Raw genomic sequence first — 26,668 nt, forward strand, 5'->3', positions numbered from 1 at the left:
ATGGCCATTAAATACATCAAACCGAGTGCTTTTAAATTACTCTATATTTAAGCCACATTACACATAGAATAACTGGATGGTGATATTTCATCTTCTTGACATTTGTAAGGTTCATTAGGCAAAAAGTGTGTATGCACCTTAACTTGACATGTTTTGAGCCATAGGAATATGCTCTGAGAAAATTGTTTCCTGGCTAAGTTAAATTGTTCCATTTATCTGCATAGCCCTACAGTATATCACACATTTGCCTCAAATTAGTTCACTGTCTCTACACCAGGGATCGCGATCGACTGGACGATCGCAAAGGTAGTGTGGGTAGATCGTATGGCATTAAAAAAAACTAAAAAAAAAAAAAAAAAAAGTTAGCCTATCATCCATGCTTACTATGGCATTTCCCACTTGATTGACGTACAGGTAAGCCAGTCTGAGTTTTATTGTGCCATACGGGTTCATGCAGTTATGAGGGGGCCTCACCTCCTCATCTGAAGCGCAAATGCGGCGCACTGTTATGCGGCGCAATTATTGTAAGCGCGCCACAGTTTATCCGCCGTTTAGTCCCCCCCCCCCCCCCCGCGTGGCCCTGTATATAGATCATTTGGGCTTGGTCATTTTAAAAGTAGCTCCCAAGCTGAAAAAGTTTGGGCACCCCTCCCCTACACCCTCTGTCCTTCTGACCCTCGATAAGAGGTAAACAAGTTAGAAACCAAGAGCAACAGAGGTGGGAGACATCTCACCATGTGTGGCAAGATATGCAACACATGTTAGTCATGATAACAATATTATAGATAGATTGGTAACATATTAGAAAAATACAGATCCAAGAATATGTCAAGAATCTTCCAGGTATTGCTAAACATATAAGACCTGGGCCACACACTTTTCTTTAGAGTTCTTCAAAAGCACCCTTAAGCAGATCTGGCATGAACAGGGAGCCAATGAAGGGAAGGTCAAATTGGCTTACAGTAATAAAGTCAAGTTTTATTGATATTGCAATGAAATCGAGTTTTTTTAACAATCTGAAGAATAATGGTACAGCACACGGCAGGCCCGGCAACAACAACATTACAGTAATCCAATGAAACAAAAACATGAGTTAGGGGAGTTAGGGAACTTAGGGCCATGGATGGAAAATACTGAAATGTAACTATGTTGGCTGAAAAAGGGCTGAATTTGGCTGAGCAGGAAAGTGCATGGCATTGAGTTTTTTAGAGCACATACAAAAAGCCTCTTAATGTATAATTTGGGAATGATCATCTGCCTCTAAAGGAAGATAGCTCACTCTCATTGTCATCATAGCAGTGGAAATGAATTCCGTAACTGGGTATTTTTTGAAGAGGTTAAATATAAAGAGAAAAACCAGAGGGCCCAAAAAGAGGATAATAGTTATATTATCAGTGGAACATTTTTGTGACCTGTGCATGGTTAGCGTCGAGATACAACTGTGATTACCTTAGATATTTAGTTTTGAAAGGCTTTAACATGTGCTTTGAGATTTGTGTGAGTCCGATGTTTAGGTATCGAGAATTTGTGAGTAATATGGCAGGGGAAGGAGACAGTCTCAATGTTGTTAACCTGGCTATCAGTCTGATAGTCTACACTGTGATGATTTCCCTGGTTGGTCATATTAATTTAGCTAGTGGGCAGGCCCTCTGATGATCTCTAATCACCTGCAACCTGCCCAGCGCTAAGTCCCTAATGTCTAACTTCACATGAACACCTGTCTATATCCCTCCATAAATTAGCTGTGTTAATTGCAGTAGGGTGGAGGCCGACCACTTTCAGCCGGTCAGGGCAGCCCAAGTAAAAAGGCCAATTATCAACACAACAGAATCCTTGCTCACTACTGATGTTCAGTGAAGTAAGAAGCCCCTCTCCTTACAGGGTAATGATGGAATAAACAGTAGGGGAAGGATTGACCAAACCATGATGCAAAGGTGGAACAACAAGCAATACCATGGAACAAAATGCCTGAATCATTTTTATATTACAGAGATAATCATGTCATGCTTTACCTAGCATAGAAATGAAATCCCTCTGGCCTCTGAGAGAGGGTTGATCCTTTTGTATCGATGGTTTGAACCATGAAGGACCTCTCTGACTGAATAAAGATAAATGTTTACCGATGTAATCGCAGAAAGATGAGGTTTGCCATGGATGATATGAGTGACTGGTTTAGTCGACACAAGGGAAACACAGACATTTGGGATTTAATGTTAGGACTGTTATCAACCCTATAAAATATGGTTTGATGCATAACTCAAGTCATTGCAATTAGACAGCGAGTGCATGTAAGTGCAAGTTACATCAACATCTGTCTGACTAAATGTAATCATTATTATACAATATAACCTCCTGATACAATCTTTGTTCAGGGTTGTTTTAAAAGAGTGCCTTAGTCTAAGCCTGACGAACCTAATAAGCAGGCAAGTCTCAGTCAGAAACATTTACCACATATATTGATTAAATGTAAGCTTTAAATATGTTGGAAATGAAAATAAATTAAATCATGTACAGTAAAGCTGAATACAAGGCTTACACAGCTGATGTTAACAATTCAAGTGTTTCATGTTAAGTGCACTGAGCTACAGCTGTGAAAGCAACTGCTTGACGTGTTCTTGTATTGTAAATGTTCCATAAGTTGTACCCATATGTCTTAACACACAGTTTGTTTATAACACAGAAAATCACATTTTAACAGCGGCAGACATAAAAGTACAGTGACGTTTGCTGACTCACCGAACAAATTGGATCCAGCAGTTATGTGAAAAGTATCTCAAGCAGAGCAGAAATGTAGGACTCATTCATGTCCACTTTGAGAGGCTGAAACCACTTTCCCATGGCTATAAAGCCGTGGCCCAACTCATGCGACTTTCCATCAATCATTTCCTAAATTATAAAAATATAGTGAGTTTTTCTCTCAGTACTCCAAAGGTTGGACATGACATTTTAAATGATAGGCCCAAGAGGAGTCATTATCCAGTGCTGTAGCTTTAGTGCTGGAGAGCCTGTAGCAAAGTTATGGTAAAACACATCAAATGTACTTTATGGCTTCGTCCTCCTCATGTCACAGCTTGCTCTGGCACATGGCCCAAATGCCTTCGTCCCCTGACCTTGGCGATGATGATGGCATTAAATTGGAACATGCACATACTAACTCTCACTCGCATACTCAAAGCCAGAAAACACACACACACACACACACACACACACACACACACACACACACACACACACACACACACACACACACACACACACACACACACACACACACCAATGCTAGGACAGCACCAGGGTGATAGTTTCCCTGCCTTTACTTTGCAGTCAGCTAAAAATCTGCCACGCTTCATTGCATGATTCAGCATTAAATTACAATTTATGACAGGGTTCGGCTGATGAGCGAGGAGGACAACAAAGCAACAATCTGACATTTAGCTGACATCCTTGCTTCATAAAAGCCTGCCTTTAAAAAAAGAACATTTCCCAGACACATTGGAGATGTGACTGCATTACCAAATGTTTGGCTTTGAAAGAGGTTGAAATCCATATTGGGGACGTTTGAGAAATGTAGGCACGTAGACAGGAGGGTTCTGAAGGGCATCTTTGGTCTTTTACTTGAGGGTAATTACAGGAAGACAAGCCTGACATCGATGAAAAAGTAGCAGAGCTGGAGGAAATGATGACCATTAAAGACACGAACAAAGTAATTCCCCGAAGCAGAGAATGAAATGTAGGTCTTAAGTATTAACAGACCAGGGACAAAAATGGGTGTGTGTGTGTGTGTGTGTGTGTGTGTGTGTGTGTGTGTGTGTGTGTGTGTGTGTGTGTGTGTGTGGGAAAGATATATCAAAGTTTAAGGTTTTCTGTGTTAGGAGAAAAACTATAACTATGGTTATAGTTGACACTATTATTATTATGATTTACAAACAGTTGTCACCGTTAAGATATTAACTTTTGTGCCTTAATGCAAACCAATCATACATATTGAGTAATAAAAAAAGTCAAACAATGGTAGAAAAATGACAAAAATAATAAGGAATTAATTGTTATCTCTTAAATGAAATTCCAGATATTTTTAGATCATAATAATATATGTGCTTTTAAATTGTGAATGAGGAAATAGTTTGATGATACTTAAATATTTTACAGTTTAATTGCTTATGAAAATAAGCGTTTTTAGAAATATTCATAGTAGGATCTGCCGTTTAATTAACTGCATTGGCCTTTTAAAAATAGATGTAAAATAAAAAAGGTATTGAGAGCTTCAAAAACAAAACCTGTCATGATATGCAAGTGAAAAAGTGTGGTTGAATGCAGATATGTTTAAGCATGATAGATGGAGAGAGGCTGAGCTTCAGGCATCTTCAGTTAAAGGTCAATGAGGGGGGAGCTGCGTGCAGTGTCGGAGGTGGAGTAGCTGGGGGCTCTGCTTCCTGTGATAGCGGCCATATGCAACCTGCTGCCCTCTATGCCCATCACACACAAAAACACTCAGTGCTATCGCCTGCTGAACACATACCAGATACCTCAGGAAATAGAGCACTGACTCACAATCATCCTCTAGTTGAAAGAAGCATTTCTGTCCACGTTTTCCATTTTTTACCCAAGTTGTTGTACCCCCCTCACACACATCATATGCAAACACCCTATGGTACTTTCTAAATAAATGTAGAGAAAGACGCATGTCAACCATCTATTGTGACCCCCTGCGTTGTGCCCTGTGGTGGAGCTTCATCACGCTGTGACCCCCCCAGAAGAACCCCACAGGCTTCAATTACAGTAGAAACCTACCAGTGAGCCAAGAAATCTCCTCAATGGCTCCGCTTGGATCTGGATGAACGTCTTCCCATCTGTTAGAATACATTGGCGCGTTAAATCCCACTCTGAGATGCTGTTATTTAGATGGCACTTTAAAATTTGTAAAAGGCGTCAGTGGCACCTTTTAAAAAGGGGAAACAAAGTGCTACCCTTTCATGTTAGGAGTAAATTGGCTTCCTCTCAACACTTACTTTTTAAAAACACTCTCGTCTATGGCGTGTGTCTTGCCAGGTGACAAAAAGGGAAGGAAATGAACAGAGGGAGACAGATTGTATGAGAGAAAAGGTAAGTGAAAATGAAACTGGCAGGAAAAAGTTTCAAAGATGTGTGAAGATTGTAGAAAAGGTGGAGGGAAGAGTTAAATAGAGAGATTTTCTTTCAGGCAGTTTAATGCGCGGCCCACATTATATCTGAACAAACCATTGGGTGAATGCTTTTATCCAAAGTGCTCTACAAGAAGTAGAGTGCTTAAGCTTTGTGTGTGAAAGACCCGTAGGAGAAGATGTCCTTAACCTCCACGGTGTATGTGCCATCTGTACCGACTGAGCTGCATGCAATATGAATCCCTGTGTGTGGCCCTTTAAAAAAATATCTTTCTTTAGCTTCTTTGCTGTTTATATTTAAATCTTTTGTCACATACACAATACAAAGACTCAGAGGGTTCAAGTAAAGGCTTGAATTGAAAAATAACTACATTTTAGTAACAGGGCTCTGAGGCCAAGTCTAACTTTGATTCTGATCCTGCATGAAGACAAAAAGGGAAGAAAAACAACCCTGAAAAGGTGCTCACACTGGGAAGGTGCTTATGACGGCTGATACTATGATGTCTTCTATCGTGGAGAAGATTCAAGTCTGACACCTGATTTCAGCCTCAGGAGCAGAATGCTATTTTTCACCCATGTGTTCATCTGTGATCATTAGCGTGAATTAGCCAAAAGGTGGGTGGTAAATACTCCATTGTTAATTTATTGTTTGGATACCTTTTTCTGTCTGCAGTGAACTGTGACAGTGATGCTTTATACTAGGGGTGAAAACTGAACTCAAAGACACTTGGTATCAAAGGCAGACTCCCATGCTGGTTGTAAAGGGGAGCTCTCACTAACAGTGTAGGTTGAAAAGGATGTCTTCCCATGTGATATGTGAGGCAGCCTTGCAAAAGCCCCCACAACGTTTTCTCCAAAGGAAGGTCGACAGTTCCTCCCACAGGGAGTGCACACAATGGATCATGTTGAATTATTAACAGGATGCGAGTGAGAAGTAAACGTTTTATTTTTTAGTAGTCTCTTTTTGCTCTTTGTTCCACAATGTTAATATATCTTGATATAATAAAGGGAGATTAATTGTAAAGGCATTTAGTTTAGTTGAATTCTGATTTATTGACTCAGGTGGATTTAAAAACAAATCTAAAAATAGCACTGAAATTAAGAACTAAATATTATTACAATACGTAATAAGTCAGGATGTAATTTAAACAATCATTGATCTTTATCTGTATGATGATATAGTATTTCAAGATGAAGAATATTATGGTTAAAGATTGTTAATATTAAAACTCAACACCCACACAACTAGTGCCCTCCAGTATTACAGTCCTGTTTGCTCCCACTGTCTTTCTCTACATACATGGTCTTTGTACTGTCATGTACACAAACATGATTTTGCACAATGGCTTGAAAAATATTTAATGGTTTTATCCAAGTTTAGACAGAAAATGCATTTGATTATAAAAGCTTTAAATTCACATATAAATGATAGAAACCAGATGGGGGTGTAAGTCAGACACCGGATGAATCAAGGGAGTTCACTCCCATTGATGCAAAGTACAATAAACCCCATTTTCTCATTAGGCAGTCCTGATAAGATCTTTGCAACATTACCCAGAATGGCCCCATATAGAGATATTAAAGGGGAAATATCCAGAGGATAAATGCTATAGAGAAAGCATTACACTGCATACATGGGCATATCACCTTATCCTATTTAGTTGCTTTCTTGAAAAATGTATTGTAATTTGTAATAATACATTTGCGCTGCATATTGGTATGAATTCCAGTGGGTTTATTGAAGGCTATTAGGGGGTGGACTCGTGTAACAGAGGCTACGGCCCCGGAGGGAGTCATCCCAGAACCAGGCATGGTGTTCAGTCCACTTTGCACTCCTCTATTGCTCAGTTTTATATGATTCTGCCTGTTTAACTTTTCCTGACCTGTCATTTCGTATAACGACACATGCTGCTCTCCTGGTTCAGGAAAACAGCTTTCTTGCAATTATAAGAAAATGTCTCCTTTTATTCCTTCAGAACCGAGAGGAAAGATTAGACCAATTACCATGAATCACCTACAACGGCCCAAAGTAGCTTTAAATAATAACGACAATTTAGCAATTAAATTATGAGAGCAGGGTTCTTTTCCCCTTTCATAATCATTTTCAAACCCCATTGTGTGACAGTTCAAGGATTAGGTTACAGAGGGCCCCATTTGTTTCAGATCCTGATTCACAAATACTTTGTTTGTCCAGGCCTGTGTGTGTTAAAGAGAGGTTGTATTTGGACCATAAATGTTTCAAAAAAGTTGACGTTGGCACTGCGGACATCACCCATTGGTTTGTGGACGTTTCTGGCATTTTGGGTGAAGCTAAGAACAACCATACTATTTTAAGGTTACCAAAATGTTAAAACAAACTTTCTTTAAATGGAAAGTGGTTTAATTTCTAGAAGGAAAACACAGAAAAAACTAAACCGAGAAAAGCTGTGGTAGTGACCTCTCATCACAAGGTATCCACCTCCTGAAGCTTACCCAGCTTCATCATCCAGTGAGGTAATTTCTCATAGACTTTAATACAATTAAACTTATTTTTTGCGACGCCTCCTGCACGGCATTAGAAAGAATGGTCCACGAACCTTGGTTCCCGCTTGGTTAGTAGAAATACATATGTAACAGTCAGAGCCTGACAGAGATCTTTTGAACTGGAAGTAGTAGCTGGAAGCCTCGGAGGTGAGCAGTTAATTAAGTTGATTTGACCTCTTAAACAAGGAGTGGAAGGAAAGGAGACGCAGTATATCATAGAGAGGGAAGGTAAATAAAAAGGGGGGGGGTATATATGTGTGTGGTACAGTATAGCGAGCAGCTGAAGTGAGATTAGGAAGAGATACAGCGATAAGGGTGAGTGGAGCTAAGAGGAGGACATTACCTCTCTGGCCTGGCACATTGAAGACAGGAGCGCTGTGTTCTGTGTTCACAGAGGTCACTCCTCTAATTATACATTCACAGACATCACACAAGTGAACGCCTGCATGCATACACACCTTAATACCTCCTTTAATCACCCCCCTCTCCTCCTTTCTGATGAAATGGGATGCAAATCAGCTCCGCTCTGCCGTACGTAGGGGTATTAAAGGTGACATTAAGAAAGAATACACACCTCTTCGTGGTCACACAATATCAGGCTGAGTGGTGCATAGGGGTCTTTTCAGAGTGCGAGTGTGAGGACAGAGATAAGTCATAGATAATGCACACTGCTGCATGGATAAATAAAATATGCTTCGGGCTCGCCGATGACGGGTCAGCTCGCAGCGTTTCTGCGATGCTTATATGTGTTACAGCAGCAGAGGAGACTTACTGTGGTTGGGAGGAAACAGCGTGCAGCTATTGCAGTGGATGATCTCCTTGACAACTGGTGCATCCTGGGATAGGGGCGGGAGAGCCAGGCCGGGCATCATGGGATTTATCGGGGTAATGCCAGTCATCAGCCCGAGACTGGGGTCAAAATCTGGAGTCAGGAGAGAAACATGGATGAGAATAGAGAGCGTGTAGCACAGCAGCCGCTGAGGAAGCTGTGACACACACATTAAGACATTAGCTTTTGTCTCTTATAGGGTTGCAAAATTCCGGGAATTTTCAAAGATGGACATTTTCCACGGGAATTAACGGGAATAAACGGGAATAAATAGGAATTTATGGGAATAAACAAAATTGAAGGTTGGCTCTTCATAGGGAACTTAAACATAGTTGGGGAAAGTATATTTTAGCATAATCTTGACTACAAACAGATGCCATTCAAGTACACTTGAATATCCATGCCATAGCACACTACGACAAGGCTGGACAGTGACACTGAAGAGGAAGACTCAGAGTTGGATGCTGATGAGGCCCAGGAAGAGCCCGTTGACTGAAAGGGTTTAGCCAAAATGCAGAGGATTGCTTGAAGGAAGATGTGCATGTTTAATAGGACTTTTAGGAGGGAGAAGGGCTCTTTTCATTTAACATTTTGAATGGGACTTTGTGGGGATTTTTGGATGGGGTGTGCATTTTTGTTCATTTTTGAATGAGTGGGGTTGGGGGGGATGAGTAACATTTAACTCAACATTCCTGTTTTCGTTCTTCAATGAAGCAAATAATTGTTCAATAAAATAATTAAAACTTGTTCTGTTCTACTTAAAAAAGAAAATGTTTTAAAAAAATATCTGTTGAAATGTCATGTTTTTTTTGTTTAATTTTGCATCGAATATTTCCAAAATTCCCCAGCTTAACTTCCCATACATTAGAAGCTTTCCGGAAATGTATTCAGTCACAGCTAACCTTTACTGTGTCATTATTTGAGGAAAAGTTGGGTTACATTTAACATTGTGTACTTCCTACAGGAACACAGAGCAACTCATCTGTCAACAGCAGTGACACAGAAGCAGTTTATAAATAACTGAATATATCAGCCACTTATGAATAAATCAACCAATGAAAAACATGAATATTTAAACTATTTTTACTTGGTCTTTTTTTAATCTTACTCACTCTCCTGATGTCTTTAATTCTCCCAATCTCTCTTTTTCACACACACACTTTTTGCTCTCCATCTCCTCCTCTTTAGTCTTTGAATGATGACCTGTAACATCAAAAGGAAATTCCTTAAAAAAATGCAGACTTTATATTCAGAGGTACTAATTTAGACTGCACCTGGGCTCACACAAACAAAAAGATCTCGCACGCGTTCCCGGCTTTTTTTGATATGGAAATACATTATCCTCTCCCGAGAGTCTCTACCGCACCTGCAGCAGACAGCGGCAGCAGCAGCAGAGATGATTATTGTGAGCATGTGTGTTTATGTGCATGCCAAGTCTCCATCCCCATGTGTGAGACAAAACTTGACTGAGACAAAACTGAAATGAAAGCGCAACAAAACCCTGATGCAATGTTCAAGAGGTCTGGCGTATAACTTTTCTTTTTTGGGAGGGAGTCAACAGAGAGAGACAGATGTGGTTTGATTATGCGGTGAAGAAGTTGGAGGAATGGGAAAAGTTCAGGGACACGATGCTGCTGAACTGAACAACATAAAGATTGAAGAGCTGCGATACTGCGGAAGCTCGACTGACTTTCTCTGTCTCCTCTTGATGACCCCGACATCCGTCTTTAGCCAGGTGACACAGGGAGAGGAGGCAGGTGATAATGAACACACTGCTCAGATGGCAGAGCGATTAATGACTTATTTTGGTGAGGTGAAGGAGTAGGAGAGGATAACATGGAGGGGGAGAGTGTGAAGCAGCAAAAAAAGGACACAGAGCCATAAAATCTGATCTAATTATTCCCACGTCGAATCAAGATGTTCTGTTTTTCATTAGAAACTAAATGTTTATAGCATTGCTGTGTGAAAATGATATGGAAAAATAACTATCTTTCGACTGACTAAAGAATAATGCACAGAGCAACATCATTTAGAAACTGCTTTACAATGCAGTTGAAATTGTTTAAAGAATGTACTTTCTCTCAAAGCAATTAGATTTTTCAGTGAACACAGCCAAATAGATGACTTTAGAAGGGTCTCTTTTTTTAGTTCCGATCTGGATGCAGCGTTATAAATCACACTACCATAGCAAATAATCCATCTTGCGTCATCAATCTGATGTTGTTGTACTAATTGTGGACCATTTCAGTTTGGCAAGGCTTGACGTTTGCATTGACGACACAGAGGTAACAGAACGAAAAATGAATAAATAAAATGCTCAATTCAATAAAAACCCGAACGCACTTTCTGAAAGGTGTTGAAACCAAGTGGGAGAATAGGAGGAAAGGAAATAGATGAGGACGTCATTGTTACTCTGTACACGCATGACTTTTCACCATCACTGACATTTCATAGTGGTGGGGAATATGTGTTACATCCTGAATGGATATGACCAGTCTTCAGAAAATGGGAGGTAGGAGCAGGATTTATAAACTGGGCATGAAAACCTATTGTTTATTATGCACCTAATGCTTGGCGTGTCTATGTTTGTCATTTATTAATACAAACGGTTATCGCAAATATGTTTGCATGTCAAAATGTGCTCCAGGCTTTGGCAGTGTGCCTGTTATTGTGCTACTTTTCGTACTTTCTGTACAAAGGATTTAACAAGGCTCCGTCTGACCCACGAGAACATCGAGATCAGAAAAAAATCTCCAGGGTTACATCCTGGCTTCACCTGCTTCCAGCATTCTGAACTCAGGTCAGCAGAATACTTTCTCCAGACATGATCTGACAGCTCATGTCTCACTAACTCCGTGTTTGTGCTTCCTTTCTACGCCTGCACATTTCTGAATTGCAACTTTGTTTATCTGTGTTGCTCCATTCGCTTTGCTATGGTAATAAGATTCGGAGTTGATATTCTTTTACACGGGCAAAAATACAGCGGGACATTTGTTCTGCTGTGCTTTGCAACAAATGTGTTGATTGAGGGCAAATTATGTTTGTATGTAGATTAAGAACTAATCTGGTTAGGGGCATGCTCGACTTGTGTGTTTGTGTTTAATATTTATTCAAGCCCATCTTGAAAAACAACACTACATTTGTCTAACCCCAAACCCAATGCAAAACTGCAAAAGTTCAATATGGTAATTATAATAAAGACAAAGAAAAGAGGAATACATGCAGGCCTATTATCAGTAACATCACACCCAAATAAAGCAGATTATATTTTTGGGCATATTTTTGTAGTTGTTGGTGTTATTTTGTACTAAAAGGTACCTATTGTTATACATCTACAGCAGAGCAGTTGTCGAGTTCAGCACTAGGAAAAACAAGCTAAGCTAAATGTCTTGTTTTAGTCGAAGTCAATTAGAATCAACAAACGAGGGCACCAACAGTCAGCAATAATGACACTGTCAAATCATGCAGTACCAATCCATCACACAAAGAAATACATTTCTCCACACACAGTAGTGTCAGTTGAATGTAACAGCCTCGAGACATTTCAGGCATGACTTTCATTTTTCACAAATTGAAAATGTCTCATGTTGTCTGTATGGATAAAAACATTGAGGTTCAGCTCTGGATTTTGTACGTTTAATGATCCATTAACCTTTTTATTTAGTACAGTACATCATCAGGTAACAAGTACAAATGGTCCAGTACTGCAAAACGAATAACATTAGCATTAGCCTATAGCCGCTAGCCTTCTGCTTTTGAAATGATCAAAGATTTCTTGTGTAGTTACAAAATAACTTGGATGATGATCACTCCTTGATGAAGTAAGTATATTACCCACAGACTGTATGTACTGACACAAGGATTGGATCCATTTTACTACATTTACCTGAATCAACCCGATTTTCCCACTCATCCATCCACACAAACAAGAGCACGTTCATTAGCAGAGATGATGAGATTGTATTTACAGTCTCTTCTTTCAGGGGATTTTCAGCTACTCTGGATCTGTCATTACTATGGCAACAATGGCGCTTAAGCCCGGAAGCCATGTCTTATGCTTCATCACTAACGGTGCGATGACCCAGTGTTTGAGTGGTTTCGGTGCAAAAGGGGTCTGTGGTGAGGAACTCCTCCGAGTCTCAGAGATCATGAAAGTGCCCTTAAACAAAAACATCAAGCAAAGGGTTCTAGTTCTCCTACCGCCCACACAAGGCCGCCAGTCACTAGGTCTGTTTATCTTTGATCTCTTTTTCTCTCGCTCACTGTTTGACTTTGGCTTTTCAAAAAATGAATCAATATCTCTGTACGCAATACTTCATTACTGCAGGCTTCATGCTGCTGCTCTAAAGCATTTTAACATATGGTAAGCACGCATCTTGGTGCTTTATTTCTAATGTAAAATATCTCCCGGAGGTTTGCTAAATATAACTGCATTTCAGCCTGCATGTGTGGGGGCACAGACATGGAATTACATTTACAGAAAACATACAATTGACTACAATAAGCTCCCGGCTATCACTGTTGTACTGTTTTTTTGTATGCCTTGACACAACCTCTCCTCCCCTTTCTTCAACTTCAAACTGTAATTTCACAGTTAAATGTTCCCTCTCAGCAGAGTCGGTGATGGGTGGCGGTCGGGGGGACATGGACAGCCGCTGTGAAGCATGCTGGGTAATATTTTCTGATGAAGAGACATGCCTAAGCCTCCTGGAACTCTGCCTTTTTCTCACCCCGCCAACTGTCCTCCCATCTGCATCTTCATTTTGCTCCATATTTCCTATATCTCTTGAAAACCCATTAATTTATTTTAACCATAACAAATTCTTCATTTGGTTTTCTCTATGGTAACAGATTTAACTTTATCCCATGTATTCTGAAAAGATTGCACCTGTTAAGCTCTTTGAAAAATGTATGAACCACAATTTCCATCATTAATTTTCACACTATTCATTTTTTCCCCTCGACTTTACCGTGTAGGATATTAACAGTCAGTTAAATCTGTCTCTCGCTGATCGCAGCAGTCATTCAAATCACAGAGTGCGAGAGTGTGTGTGCGTGTGTGTGTGTATATATGTGTGTATTTTCATATTTAACAAGTGTTTGCCAAGCGAACACAGCAGAGACAACTGCGGGAGATTCTTCCTCTCCTGTGAGCCTTTTTGTTCATTAAAAAATACTGAAAACTGTGTGTGTAAAAGAATAATGTTTTTTCTGTGTGTGGGGTCAGTGTGTGTACAATGTGTGTGTGAAACAGACACAAAGAGAGGGAGTACATTCATCCACATATCTTCCTTAGTCTCATCAGCAGCTGCCTTGTGGCCTCCATCCAATTACAGTTTTAATAAGACTTTAAACCAGCCAGTCAATGCCACTATAGCTTGTAATAGAAACATCTATTTCTACGAGTAGAACCATCATAAACGCCCTTGATGTCCTGGAGTGTTGTAAGTTTTAAAAAAATGTGCGGTGAACACTAATGTGAATATGCATTGACTGCTCATTATTTTTTTACTAAAATGGGGGCTGGTGGCTACAATCTGCAGCACCAGGATCTGCAAGCATAAAAACACGTAATCCCCTCTAGCTGACTGACCTTGTACATCCCAATGAAGCAGGGCAAGTGAGCACTTAATTTCCCTTCTGGAGTTATTTATACATTTGTATAAAGGGAGAGTGCTGTGCCCCACAAGTTAACAGGGATATTTTGAACAACACAATAAAAAGATAGACAGAGATACTACATGTCCTTGGGGAGGAATTTATTTTTCTGCATACATAGCACAAAACAAGAAACACATTCTACACATTTATACAATGAGACAAAGACATGGATTAAGACTTTGTCTTTCCGTCTGGATTTCTTAATTATTAATTAATTATTTAAAACTAGAGAGGAGGGGACTTATATGAAGCTATAGCTCTTGCTTAGACGAGTCATTCTGCACATGGACTATAGCGGCGTACAGAAGGAAGCGGGGTAAAGTGCTGGTGGATGATTCGGGTCACGTGTGTTTGTGAGTGCTTTGTGGATCAGGAATGAGGTTACAGAAATAAATACAGTATACCCGAAAAGAACATAAAAAAAGGCCTTTCTGATGTTTTTTGAAAAAGGACTAAATAAACAAAGCTGGAAAAAGTGCTGATAGGGAATATCTAATTGCAGTGGAAACACCTGTAAATGGGCTGAATATGGAACCAAAAGGAACCAATAAACAAGTGGTATGAAGCGTGAAATCAAACTGTGTTATGGTTTAAGACCGGCAGCAATTAAATTGTTTTAACCCCCCCTCCTTTTCTTTTTTTTTGATAAAAGGAACATTGAGGGTAAATAATCACTAATTGGTTGACAGTTTAATTTGTTCACGCTACGCTGCTTTGCCACCAGCAGTTAGTTTTAGTTTAATTTTCTTTTGTTGTTAGCAACCCCTGCTGGCAATGCTCCACTTCACCCACAATACAGAGAGGAAGGTCGGGAATTCAATATTCACTTTGCTCCTCTGTAATTTAACCAATTGTTTTAGATGCCACTTCAACCCATCAAGTAAATAAAGAATGTGGCGTGTAACAGACATTCTGCAGGAATAGCCAGCACCTAGCTGATATAACAACAGCCCTTTGAATCAGCTTTTACAGGGTCTTGCTCTCCTGATGGTTGTCCTTACTTTTCCATCAGCTTACGCACCATGTTAGCACCATTTCTCAAAGTGAGGCATTGCAGAGGATTGTGTAAATGACACAGCACATCATCAGAATGGAGCTGCCATTTTTTGGAAGACCCCTTCCTCCAGAGGTGCAGGAAGAAGGTCAACAGGACTACCTGCCTGCTTTCAACAGGGAGACGTTACTGCGGCACCTGGTCCCACATAGCCAGGCTCAGGGCCAGCGTTATCCCACAAAACAGAAAACTAACGGCTTTAAACCTCATTATTATTTATACATGTTATATTTGATCCCTTCATTTATCCCTTTTACAACTTGCAGTACTTTATGTCTTGAATTTGGTTTCCCTCCAGCTAACGGACATCTACATTTGTATTTGCCAATGCTTGCTTTTCCGTACTTCACACTATGTGCACACTGAGCTGATTACATAAATAAAGTAAAGTACAAGGACAGGCAGCCCTTGCCTTGGAGATAATCTCAGATATCTACTTTTAAATAAAAGGATGTGGCTCTGGAAGTTAAATTACAGAAGGACCAGCAGGTTCACCCGAAAACACCATAATTGCCACTGTGATAAATACTGGGGTCAGGGTGAAAAATGACCCTCATATACCCCCCAGACAGTATTAAAATCAATTACCAGCAAAGGAAACATTTAAAATCGTCCTATCTTCACTCGAGGCATAAATCCAGTCTAAATGGGTTTCAAGAAAGGGATAATACAAGGTGTATTTTCCATGACCTTACTGAATAACGCAGTGGATACATGAAAGAAAGCTCTACAGTTATTTATTTACATTTCTCTCTGGCCGTGTGCTGTCCATCAGACAGGTTATCAGCCTCAGCTTTTTTTATTTCCTCTCTTGCCTTATAATGTTCGTTGAATTTAGAGCATACAGTCACAGAAACATCACATTTGGCATTATATTAGTATTGTTCTCTCTGTTACCTGTATATACAGTATATTAATAGGCTAAAAACATGTTAATCTGTACAAAAAAGTTCATGTCCGTGGAGTAAAACTTTTGGAGAACTTTACTTTAGAGTTCATATTTGTGGACTGTTTTGCGCACTGCGTTTGAGACTGTTAAATTGACAATAAGAAGATAATATTCATTGGGCAAGGTTTACCAGAGGACAGACTAATACATGGATGTAAGCAGAAAAAAAGAAATGAGTAAAAATATCCTTAATCTTTCTATAGAGGACAATATGAATTATGATTCCAAAAATCTCTGAGAAAGTCTTGAAAAAAAGAAATGATATCCTTGAGATAAAGGGTCTTAGACATAGCTGCTAGAGTGAATAAATGCTGCCAGATTTAGAGATGAAAGTGTCTGTGTGTCTGTGATAATAAGTGGTAGCTTGTAGGGTTGAAAGGTCATATAGAGTGAGAGAGAAAGGAACAGAGACGAAGAGAGGGACAGGGAGAGACACCAAAACAGCGACACGGACGTAATCAAAGCTGACAGAGAGGGGGGAGATGGAGGTGAACCATTTCTCTGGCTATTCCAGGGTATACTGTTGTCATCACAGTGTGGGTGTACTAGATGAGTCAGTGATATAACAACCTCCATTCAATATCCCAATGATAACACCGTGCGAACATACTACATAAACCCCAATTCGCCAACCCTGACCGTAAAGATATCCATCATAGAGAGATCAAACGACATCTTTCTGTTCAACACAACTCAAACTGCATTTAAGAAAAGTGCACTCAGTAATTTGTAGATCTCCCACAGGTGTGTCTCCCTCTCCCAAACCAGGAGGCGGACCTCACTCAATTGTTCCTCCTAGCTCCCTTACAATCAAGATGGCGGCAGCAAAAATGTAATCTGCCGTAATCTGTCTTGCTTTGGTTGAGCATAAGATATTGAGAATCGAGTTCATTTGCAAATGCACCGGTTTTAATATAAGATCACAACTCTATCAAGCTCATTGAGCAGTCAATGAAGGTAAAAAGTAAACCTACTTTTTGATATAGTTTGCAACCACAAAAAGGTCCTTAATCATACAATCATAAATGTGCATACTAAATATTAGGCTGATGTATCAAGCACATACACACAAACACAACCTAACATGATAACAGGGAGGCGTGTGGCGTAGTGGGTTAGTGCCGTGGTGTTCGGGTCACAGGTTCAAACCCCTCTGCAGTCAGCATGTCGTTGTGTCCCTGAGACACTTCACCCCAAAGTGCTCCTGTGGGGATTGCCCACAGTATTGAGTATTTCTCACTTTGGAGAAAAGCGTCTAACAAGTGACATGTAATGTAATAACAGATTTACTCCACTGGATTAAATGACATTTATCCATGCTGAGCTCTAGTATTAATGCCCACAAGGAGTCCATTTGTCTCACACATCCTCTGACTTCAAGTAATAGTAGTTTAAAAGAAGACGGGAAAAGCTGTCTAATAGCTGTTTCAGCTAAAATTAATATAAGCTGACATTTAAACATATAAGTAGAAAAATAGAGACAGGAGTGAATGTTTGATGTGATATTTTATTATAGGCATCCTTTAATTTGCCTTTGTTAATGTCTTTTTCCATTTTACCGTTCGATGTGCAGTTGCTTTGATATGAACAATACACTAATCATCACTTTTTATATATACAAAATATTATATTACATATAACACATTTTCTGTCTAACATTTTAAAGCATATGTATAAAAGCAAACAAAATCTAGTTCATATGACTGATGTAATGGACAGAGAAACATTCAAAAAAATCTAAACAGAGTTATCGCGTGCCTGCCTCCACTGCCATGTATAAAAGAAAACTTTAATTTGAATTTGAAAAACAAGACACATGCAAAATGACAGAAAGCGGGAACCAAATGATACGTTTTTCCTGCAGACAGAGTGCTGAAATATTTGCTAAACAATCAGTTTGTTCAGTGTGTAATATGATCTATTCACAGCAGTGATATTTAATAACAAAACCCCTCTATATTAATATAGAACTTGTCAAGAAGCAGGACTGACAAAGTGCTGAACAGCTCTGATTAGGTTACATCGTAGAGGAAAAAGAAAACCGTGACATGTTGGGAAGGAAAATTGTTAGTTTTCTTACCAGCGGATCGATTTCAGTTTCCTCTCTGTTCAGTCACTATAGAAGTCCAGCATTTATTTTAGCCTGACCTTGAACCAGGCTTTCAGCAGCTCCAAAGCTGTCACATGTACACTGGGTATTTTACGTACACAGAAAACATGAACAGTGAGGTATTTACTTCCATCAAGGGTAGTATGCGGCTTCTCAAAAGTATTTTCAATGTCAGGATTAAAGGCCCTTTATGGCCATGGTACAAAACAGACACAGTTCAAGGTTCAAGGCTCAACGCTTTTATTGGTCATACGTACATAGCTACAGTGTAGTTATGACGATGAAAATCGTAGGTCACAGGCTCCTCCGGTGTTAATTATTGGGCCAGATTAGAGATTTCTCAGGACTATGTGGGCATATACATCTTGATTGACACCTCCCTCACTCGCATAAGCTTTGTAGCAACTTCCAGAGCAGGACAGATTCAATCATTGGTACTTGGAGACGGATGTGGGCACAGTCACACATCCACAAAATTGACATTTGCGTTCACATTGACTTTATCTTTGAAAAGTGCAGGAAAAATATTCGCTCCCACCTTTCACTTTTAGAAAGTGGCTGCTGGCTAATTGGTAAAGTACTGCCAGTGTTTGTCTTCTCTCTCTGTTTCAGTCTGTTCAGAGGGCATTCATGTCTGGGCTATTCAATGTACCTTTTACTATTATGTGTCTGTCTCAGAACAAAAAAAGAAAAAACATGTCAGGGTTAGATATTAGGTTTCAGATGAGATCCTAAATGATGGATCCATGAGGAATTCTATCTTTGGTGTAATGACGGCTGACAATATACAACCGGTCAGCAACAACATTTTAAAGCTGTATCTTTGCTCTTTTAACTTGTCTTTTTAAGCTACATTTGTCCTGGGACACCTCCCACACTAAACTCCAAAAGATGTTACTGACATACTGACATATTCTAACTTAAATGTAACGTGACAGCCTACAGGCCCATCTCCCAAATGTTGGTGTATTCATTTATGAACTATAAACAACCTCCACACAAATCACACACCTAGTTCAGCTCAGGCGAGTTTTCTCTAGTTGGAACTCAACACAGGGCAGGATTCTCTTAGCGATGACGGAGAGTAAAGCCATCTGGATTAGTTCACAGACCGTAAAACACAACATGAAACAGAGTTTGTGTGTATATTTTATAGCTTGGATCAAGTTATGATCTCTGCCTTGTGTGTGTGAGAGTGTGGGCGGCATGAATTTGCGTGTGCTGAGTATGTTCTGAGTGGCTCAAAAGGTTCAGAGCTAACAGACTGGAAATATGGCCGTCATCTCCTGCCAGAGTCTACTGAACCTATGGATTATGGATGGAGTTCAGCAGAGGGCAGGTTTACTGCTCTCAGGTCGCCGGTTTGAGTGCAGGCAGAACAGGGATGGTAGACGCAGAGTCCTACTGCACTTAGCAGTCAGCTCTGATTGACCTGAGGTTTCCGCTTCATAAATGGTTAAAGGAAGAGAGGCAGACCGAGATGGTAGGAGTGGAGAGAAAGACAAACAAGTGGTAGAAGTACTTCAAACAGAATTATGTCCATCCTGTCTGTTTGTCTGTCTGAAGATGGATCATTCTGAGCTCAGTTCAGACAAAAGTACCTCCCCTGATATCCTTATAAGCACATCATATAATAGAAACTAACAGAATTAGTGATAACTCAAAAGATGATGGTGATGTTTCAACCGTTTGAACTAAATGTGTTTAAAACGTTTATTCTAGTCCAAGTTATTTAGGTGATAAGTGAATAGATTTTAAGGATTAAGAGTGAGGTACTGTTCATTTGTAAATTCCTTGAATTTATATGTGCTCAGTTTTCAGCAAAATCCACTTAGTCGCATATTTAGTTTGAGTTTTTCAGTGTGACTGAGTAAAGAAGAACTGTAAAAGCTTTTCGCTCTCCAAAAAGCCAATAAGCAATGTGTGGCTGTGGGTTACAGTGGCTGACTCAGCTGTAATGAGACATTAATGAAGATGTTGGGTAATTTGGGGCTGGTGAGGGAGAAAGAGATAGTGAGGGCGGGGGAGGGAGGGAGGGAGGGAGAGGGAATAGGGACGGAGAGGGGGAGGACGGAAGAGGAAAAGGTAGGGAAGCACCAGCTGCTTTTCCAGATGATCCATGAGGGGAGCCACAGCTGTCCTCTTCACCCGACCCTCCTTCCCCTCCATCTCCTTCTCCTCCCTTCTGTCCTCTCCACTCCACCCTTCAGAAACTGCTTCGGCAAAACGACTTTAAATGAAGATATATTACCGCGACTAAAGGCTTATCCATTGTTTTCCCCACAGATCAAATCCCCCACACACACCTCTCCCTCTCTGCGCGTGGGTGCATGCGAGAGTGTTTCCCTCCATCTCCATCACACAGAGCTCCCTACTCTGTCGGTAATGTTTATGATACTCTTGAAAGGAGAGCTAGCAGAGAGTGAGAGCAGTAAATACCACCAAATGAAATGGAATAGGTGAACCGCAGTAGTAAAGTGCGGCAACTTCCACAACCATTTGTCTTAAATATGGATTTGAATAACTTCCATATGCATGTATGTGAACACTTGAATGAGAAGCAGATACTATGTGCCAAAGATAGGAAGTAAACACAGATAGAAAGTGGAACGGTGGACCCTAACTGTGTGTTATAAATGGAAAGTGGAATTGGCAAGTCTGAATGTGATGTTCTCAATGCAGATAATTAACAATGAAGTGCTCTCCGAGGTTGTAATGACATTGGAAAATAATAAACAGATGGAAACACGCGCCAATGCTTCATTAATCTCTATGCTCTTGGCTCTAAAATATTTATCCAGCGTTCTGAAAGTAATTTGAATGAGGTGTTATAAGTCTGTGTCGCCTGAGCCCAATTTATTTTTGAATGGTGCGCTCTCTTAAGGACATATCAATGACACAGCTCTCTGCATGGTTATATTTGTTCATTATGCTCATGAGATGTGAAAAAAAAGATGTGTAACAGCAGGGAGGAATCCAGTTTCAATGTTGAATGTTCTGACTATTTTTATAGCAATCTTTTGTAAACTTAACCCTCATTAACTCTAATATGACGGCGGCTGTGGCTCAGTGGATAGTGTGCTGGACTTTGAATCAGAGGATAGCAAGTTCGAGTCCCACTGCAGTCAGCATGTCGTTGTGTCCCGGGGCAAGACACTTGGATTGTCCACAGTACTGAATGTATGTAAGTCACTTTGGATAAAAGCGTCTAACAAATGACATGTAATGTAATATGAGAACATCTTTGATGGTGGCAAAGATCTCTCTAACTCAGACAGAAAGCTACCATGTTGTGTAATATTTAAGTAGACATGGCAGTCAGTTGGAAAGATTAGCAGAAAGGTTAGAGCTTTGTTTGTTTTGCAAGTTTGCATGCAGTTAATCACCATTATATAATCAAAGATTGAGCATTTTTGAACAAACAGGAAGTTGGCCCCTTTATTACTGAGCCATTGTTCTGTGCATGTTTGAGTGTGTGCATGTTTGAGTGTGTGCATGTGAGTGATTCTGACATAGGCGTAGAGACATGACTCCATCTCTCAAAGTCAGCTCAGTGTATCTATTTTAATTGGATTTTGAATCTTGCCAATAATCAAATTAAAATACCAACGTCGGATTTCAACACTATATCATACCAACTAACACACCCTCAATATTCATCTGTTAGGCTCGGAGAAAATAAAATACATTTAATAAACTGCTGAAAAAGGGCCGGTTTTAAGATGTTAAGAAGATATATCTCATTTTTCTTCACGTCTATGAAATGTTGCTGTTGAAGAAGGACTTGAGCAAAAGAGGTTAAATTAGACCCTCGTACAACCAGATTCATAATATTGCCAACCATTCATGCCCATTTATAGATGAACACATAAATAATCCTGCAAACAATTTAGATACAGCTAATAGGAATTCAACAAGAATCCCACTTAGAGTCCTGTCATTTAATGTGTTTGCACTGTCGGATGTTATAAAACGAGCACAATAATTCGCTGTCTAATAACGTTAAATTATGGAGAAGAAATTAATCAGTGGTCTTGTTATGAGAAGCAGGGATGAGGGTCCCCTGGGCTTTGCCTGGTTATTTATTAAGGTTTCAATGGCGAAATGCAAAACCAGTTTTAAAAATCCATTAGTGATGCAGCCTGTGAAAGCGCTTTCATAACATTTTGAACTCTCCCTCTCCATCTCCATCTCGTGCACCAGGGGCCAAATATCACATGAGTTTGATCTTTTTTGCATAACCTTGTGTCTGAATGAAGCAGTAAGGAGCCATAATGGAAAACTCACTTTTTGTCTGAATGAAAACAAGCCATTCATTTAATAGGAAGATGAAGCCATGATGATTAATAACAAAATAATGTATTTTTACAACAAGTCTTCAATCTATATGTTATTAAAGCTTCTTAAAACCATATAATAACATAATCCAAACAACCAGCAGTGGATGTGATTGTATTTATTGCACATTTGGTGTCCACATGACAGGACGTTCTATACACAGTTGGTGCGTTCATAAATGTAATAGCAGCAGCTAGACATGTGCAAAGATGTCTGTGTGAGCTGTCGCAAACATCTATTTGTGAGCTGTTGCAAACATGGACGGATGACTGAATTTACATCACGTGGACCCTTATGGACCCTCACAGCTAAGCAAAAGGCTAAATGTGTGCTTTAGTTTGTTGTTCAAAATACATATATATATATAAGTTAAAATGCAAATCTACTGATACTGTGAGGTTATTATTATTACACAGCTGCAGTGGTTTAGAGGGGGCAGTCAGACTAACATGTTCCAAGTTACTGTGAGAATCAAACATGGGATGATTCATGTCTACTGAAGATTCAACTTCTCTGTTGACCATCCATATTTAAACAGTTTTCCTAAAATGATTTAAACAATTAAATTGATCTGTGGAATACACATAACCACCATGTGAATGACTGAATTATAAATGATATAATAAATAATCTATTATAAATTGTTGTTATTTTTTTAATTGTATTATTATTTTTCCTATTTTAGTTATTTTTTTACTTGATTTTTTTATATTTTATCATGAACGTATGTGTAGAAAAAGGGTTTTGACTTTTGACTGAATACCATTTTTAGTTTTCTGATTTTGAGCTGCCCCTGTTTAGGAAAAGTGCCATACAAAAAAACAACGTTATTATTACAATTATTGAATATTATTATTATTATTATTAATATATTATTATATAAGTGTTTATTGATTTGATTCATGTGGTTCATACAATAATGTGTCTTTAGTGGGAGCAGTGTGGTATCACTGCACCTTGCCAACATAGAAGTAGGTGGATTGTGTTTCTGTTGAACAGAGGCGGGCTATCTCTTTCTTCCTCCTTTCAATTTTTATGATAATTTCCAAAACTGCATAAATCTGCCACCTACACTAAAACGTGCATGTATGTGCTCAGAGGAAAGTAATGAACCCAGTGGGAGCAGGAGGAGGATTACTAACTCTTCTGTGACGAGTGGAACAACGAGGGAACTCCTTAAAGAAGTGAACACATACACTGTAAAATCCTGAGCTCCACTTGTACAGTCATGCAAGGATGCCTTACTGCCTCCACACAGGTATAAAAACATACACACAGTGTGATCCTGTGGACACACTTAGCATTTTCAAGCATTTACTTAAACAGGGACATGAGTTAACCGCACACCCTTAATTATAACTGCCTGGGGGAGTAGAAGCAGAGGAGGGGAAGCTCCAGACATTCAAACACTGACGCATCGGGAGCTGCCTGCTGCGATGAGTACAACTTCTCAGTGTTGATGCTCACAGGCTTGCTCAAGGGCACTTTGAGGGCAGCGGAGGGGGAGGAAACGCTGTTACTCATATGTCCTCGGCTCCTACACATAATTCTTCCCTGCGTGTCTGTGGATTCAGGGCCGCGACTTAAAAAGATACTGTAACTTTTAGGCGAATAGTTTCTCCCACCTCTAAGTGAGGGAAAGCTACACCTTATTTACAGTATATCTTGTAACCAAACCTTTTTAACATAGAACTAAGAAGTTTATTTTGTATTGGCTGTGGGAACAAAATTCCGAAATCAATATTGACTGTACTAAAGTGTGCTGCCACTGTCACTGTCACTGCCACTGTCACTGTGTGACCAGTGGCAGCATGTAACATATTTTCCGTGGTACCTGGCATCAGCTGCTGTCCCATCATGTTTAGCGGAGGCATCCCCAGGCTGCTCATGGCTTGTGCCCAGACGCTGGGGTCTGACATGGGCATCGTCATGGAGTTAGGAGCCATGTTCATGTTGGCGTCTGCAGAGAGGGACACACAAAAGAGTGAGATTTACAATTCCCTGGTACTGCAAAAAAGATCACGCATCAATCTAGATGGGTTAAAGGATTGCTCGGCATTACATTTAAGGTGTCAGATCTTTGGCTTTCTTTCCTGAGGAAATCGTATACTTTATTGACATAAGTGCTTTGTTCTCTCCACTCTCATTTCCTTTCTGTCACAGGAGAGAGGAGAGGCTGCTGTGACCCTGCTATCAGTCTGACTCCATATTGACTTTTAACACGCTGTCATTTACAATACATTCCTTTCATTCCAGTTTTTTACTCAACTACCTCAGAGACTTTCAAAAGTCTGGCCTCTTGGCACATCCTGTCTCAGTGACCTATGACCTCTTCTGAAAAGGTGGCAGCTGCTCTGACTGACAATGCTGTCACACACACGTACAGACACAAAGACTAGCAAAGGCACTCTGTACTATCTCTAAACACTTAACATTCAACATAAACATAAAAGCTGTTTAATTTATTTGAATTAAAAAACAAAACTCATAGAAAGTGACTTCTGAAGTTAGTATGGTCATCCCTCATTCAATATGTAAATGCTGAGGATATTAAGGATTTTTCACAATTTAAATAAAAAAAAGAAAATGTAAATTACTTTTAATTTGTTTTTAATAATAAGTAGAGCAGATGCATGGTTAATCATTGTCTCTGATTGGCTAATCCTGCTCTGATTGCACATGTGATTAATCATCACTCACACTTTGAATCTCGACCCTAAACTTCCCTTTGAGTAGAAGTTAGTCTCTTGATAAAAGCTTTATTCCTCACACTGGAAAACTTTCTCGCTCCTAAGTTAACTCTTTTCTGTGTAACTCTTAGAAGTTTTATAAACACAAGAGCTGACCTGAGTGAAACTTTGACACACAATACACAAAGGGATAAAGCAGTATCCATGTAACAATGCCTTAAGTACAAAATCAGACATTAGTTCTGAGCCATGAAAATGTTGAATATTCTCCGACCTACCATTACAAATGCTGCCAGCTGCCATACAAAACCTCAGGCTTATAGTTATCTGCCATGGCCTAAGACTTGCATAGAAAAGCAAACACATTAAGATCCCCATAGATGAAAACCCTGCAGTAAAGTCAACAGGAACACATCACACATCCACCGGCGGCTCATACAGCCGATCTGGAGTTCATTTCACAGATGTAAGTACTCGTACAACTCTTGCTGGTTAAGCTCTCGCTGGTGGACCTGTAAATTACCGAGCGGCACCGACTGCTGGCTGAGCCACGAGCCTTTTCTCCTCTTCCCTGACACTTCATTTAACTGGTGTAATACAAACCAGCGCTGGGATTTTACACCCAAAAAGTTTTTCCCAGTGCCTTGTTTATTTGTCCCTTGCAGGTTCATGTTTGCGGTTGTTTGCCAACTCACTGTGATAAGCAATTTCCCTCTCCCGCTGACAGAACAACATGGAGAAGCTTCCCGAGCTGCTTCTCTAAAAATATGCCAGAGAGATGTTTACTAACAAAACCGCTAGATGTTTCCCTCATGTCAGGTTATGTATTAGTGTAATTATGGCATTTCAAACATTATCATTTCAAATTCTATGACAGCTTGAGAATTTATATTTAATTGCAATGATTAAGGCTGTGCTAGCTTTCAGTTTGCAAATAGGTTTCTGACGAAAGGGGAAAAGCATCAGCAGCAGCATGCTTGTAATATAGCAGCATTCCCTTTCATTCTGTTAATTAATATTCTTCCAAAATCCCACTAACACAACAACAGACCCACTCACGAAAGGTCTGTATGCTGCCATGGCGAAGCTGATAACACTTCATTGTTGTGGTGTTGCCATGTTAATGTTCCCGACAGGAGCTTCACAGCCCTGTTAACTGCTTACAACCCTATTAGCTGTCCTGCTGACTGGGTGTCAGTACACTCAGAGGAGAGATAATACAGTGGGAGGAGAGGAGTGGGGAAACTTAAAGCTTTACTACACAAGGAGTGATAAGAGTCTATGAAAAATAATGCAGGGTTTAACAGTAGATTGCCTGCTGTCCTGCAGGCAGAAATAATGCTGATATTGACTGGAATAGAGGTCAGAATTTG

The 26,668-nt window shown here is 39.8% G+C and overlaps 1 protein-coding gene across 1 annotated transcript in view; it reads right to left on the bottom strand.

The window, feature by feature from the left end:
- LOC104958663 (ecto-NOX disulfide-thiol exchanger 2-like) overlaps nucleotides 1-24,536 on the bottom strand; it is a 42,653-nt gene extending 18,117 nt beyond the window's left edge. Inside the window, exons 1-2 of the mRNA XM_010786425.1 lie at nucleotides 24,440-24,536; nucleotides 8,440-8,586 (exon numbers count right to left, since the gene is read on the bottom strand). Of these exons, the coding sequence (XP_010784727.1) occupies nucleotides 8,440-8,586; nucleotides 24,440-24,536 (244 nt within the window). The remainder of the gene's footprint in view (nucleotides 1-8,439; nucleotides 8,587-24,439) is intronic.
- Between the last annotated feature and the right edge of the window lie 2,132 nt (nucleotides 24,537-26,668).

This window comes from Notothenia coriiceps, unplaced genomic scaffold (genome assembly GCF_000735185.1).
Source record: "Notothenia coriiceps isolate Sejong01 unplaced genomic scaffold, NC01 NC01_scaffold00029160, whole genome shotgun sequence".
In the NCBI taxonomy this organism is placed as follows: Eukaryota; Metazoa; Chordata; class Actinopteri; order Perciformes; family Nototheniidae; genus Notothenia; species Notothenia coriiceps.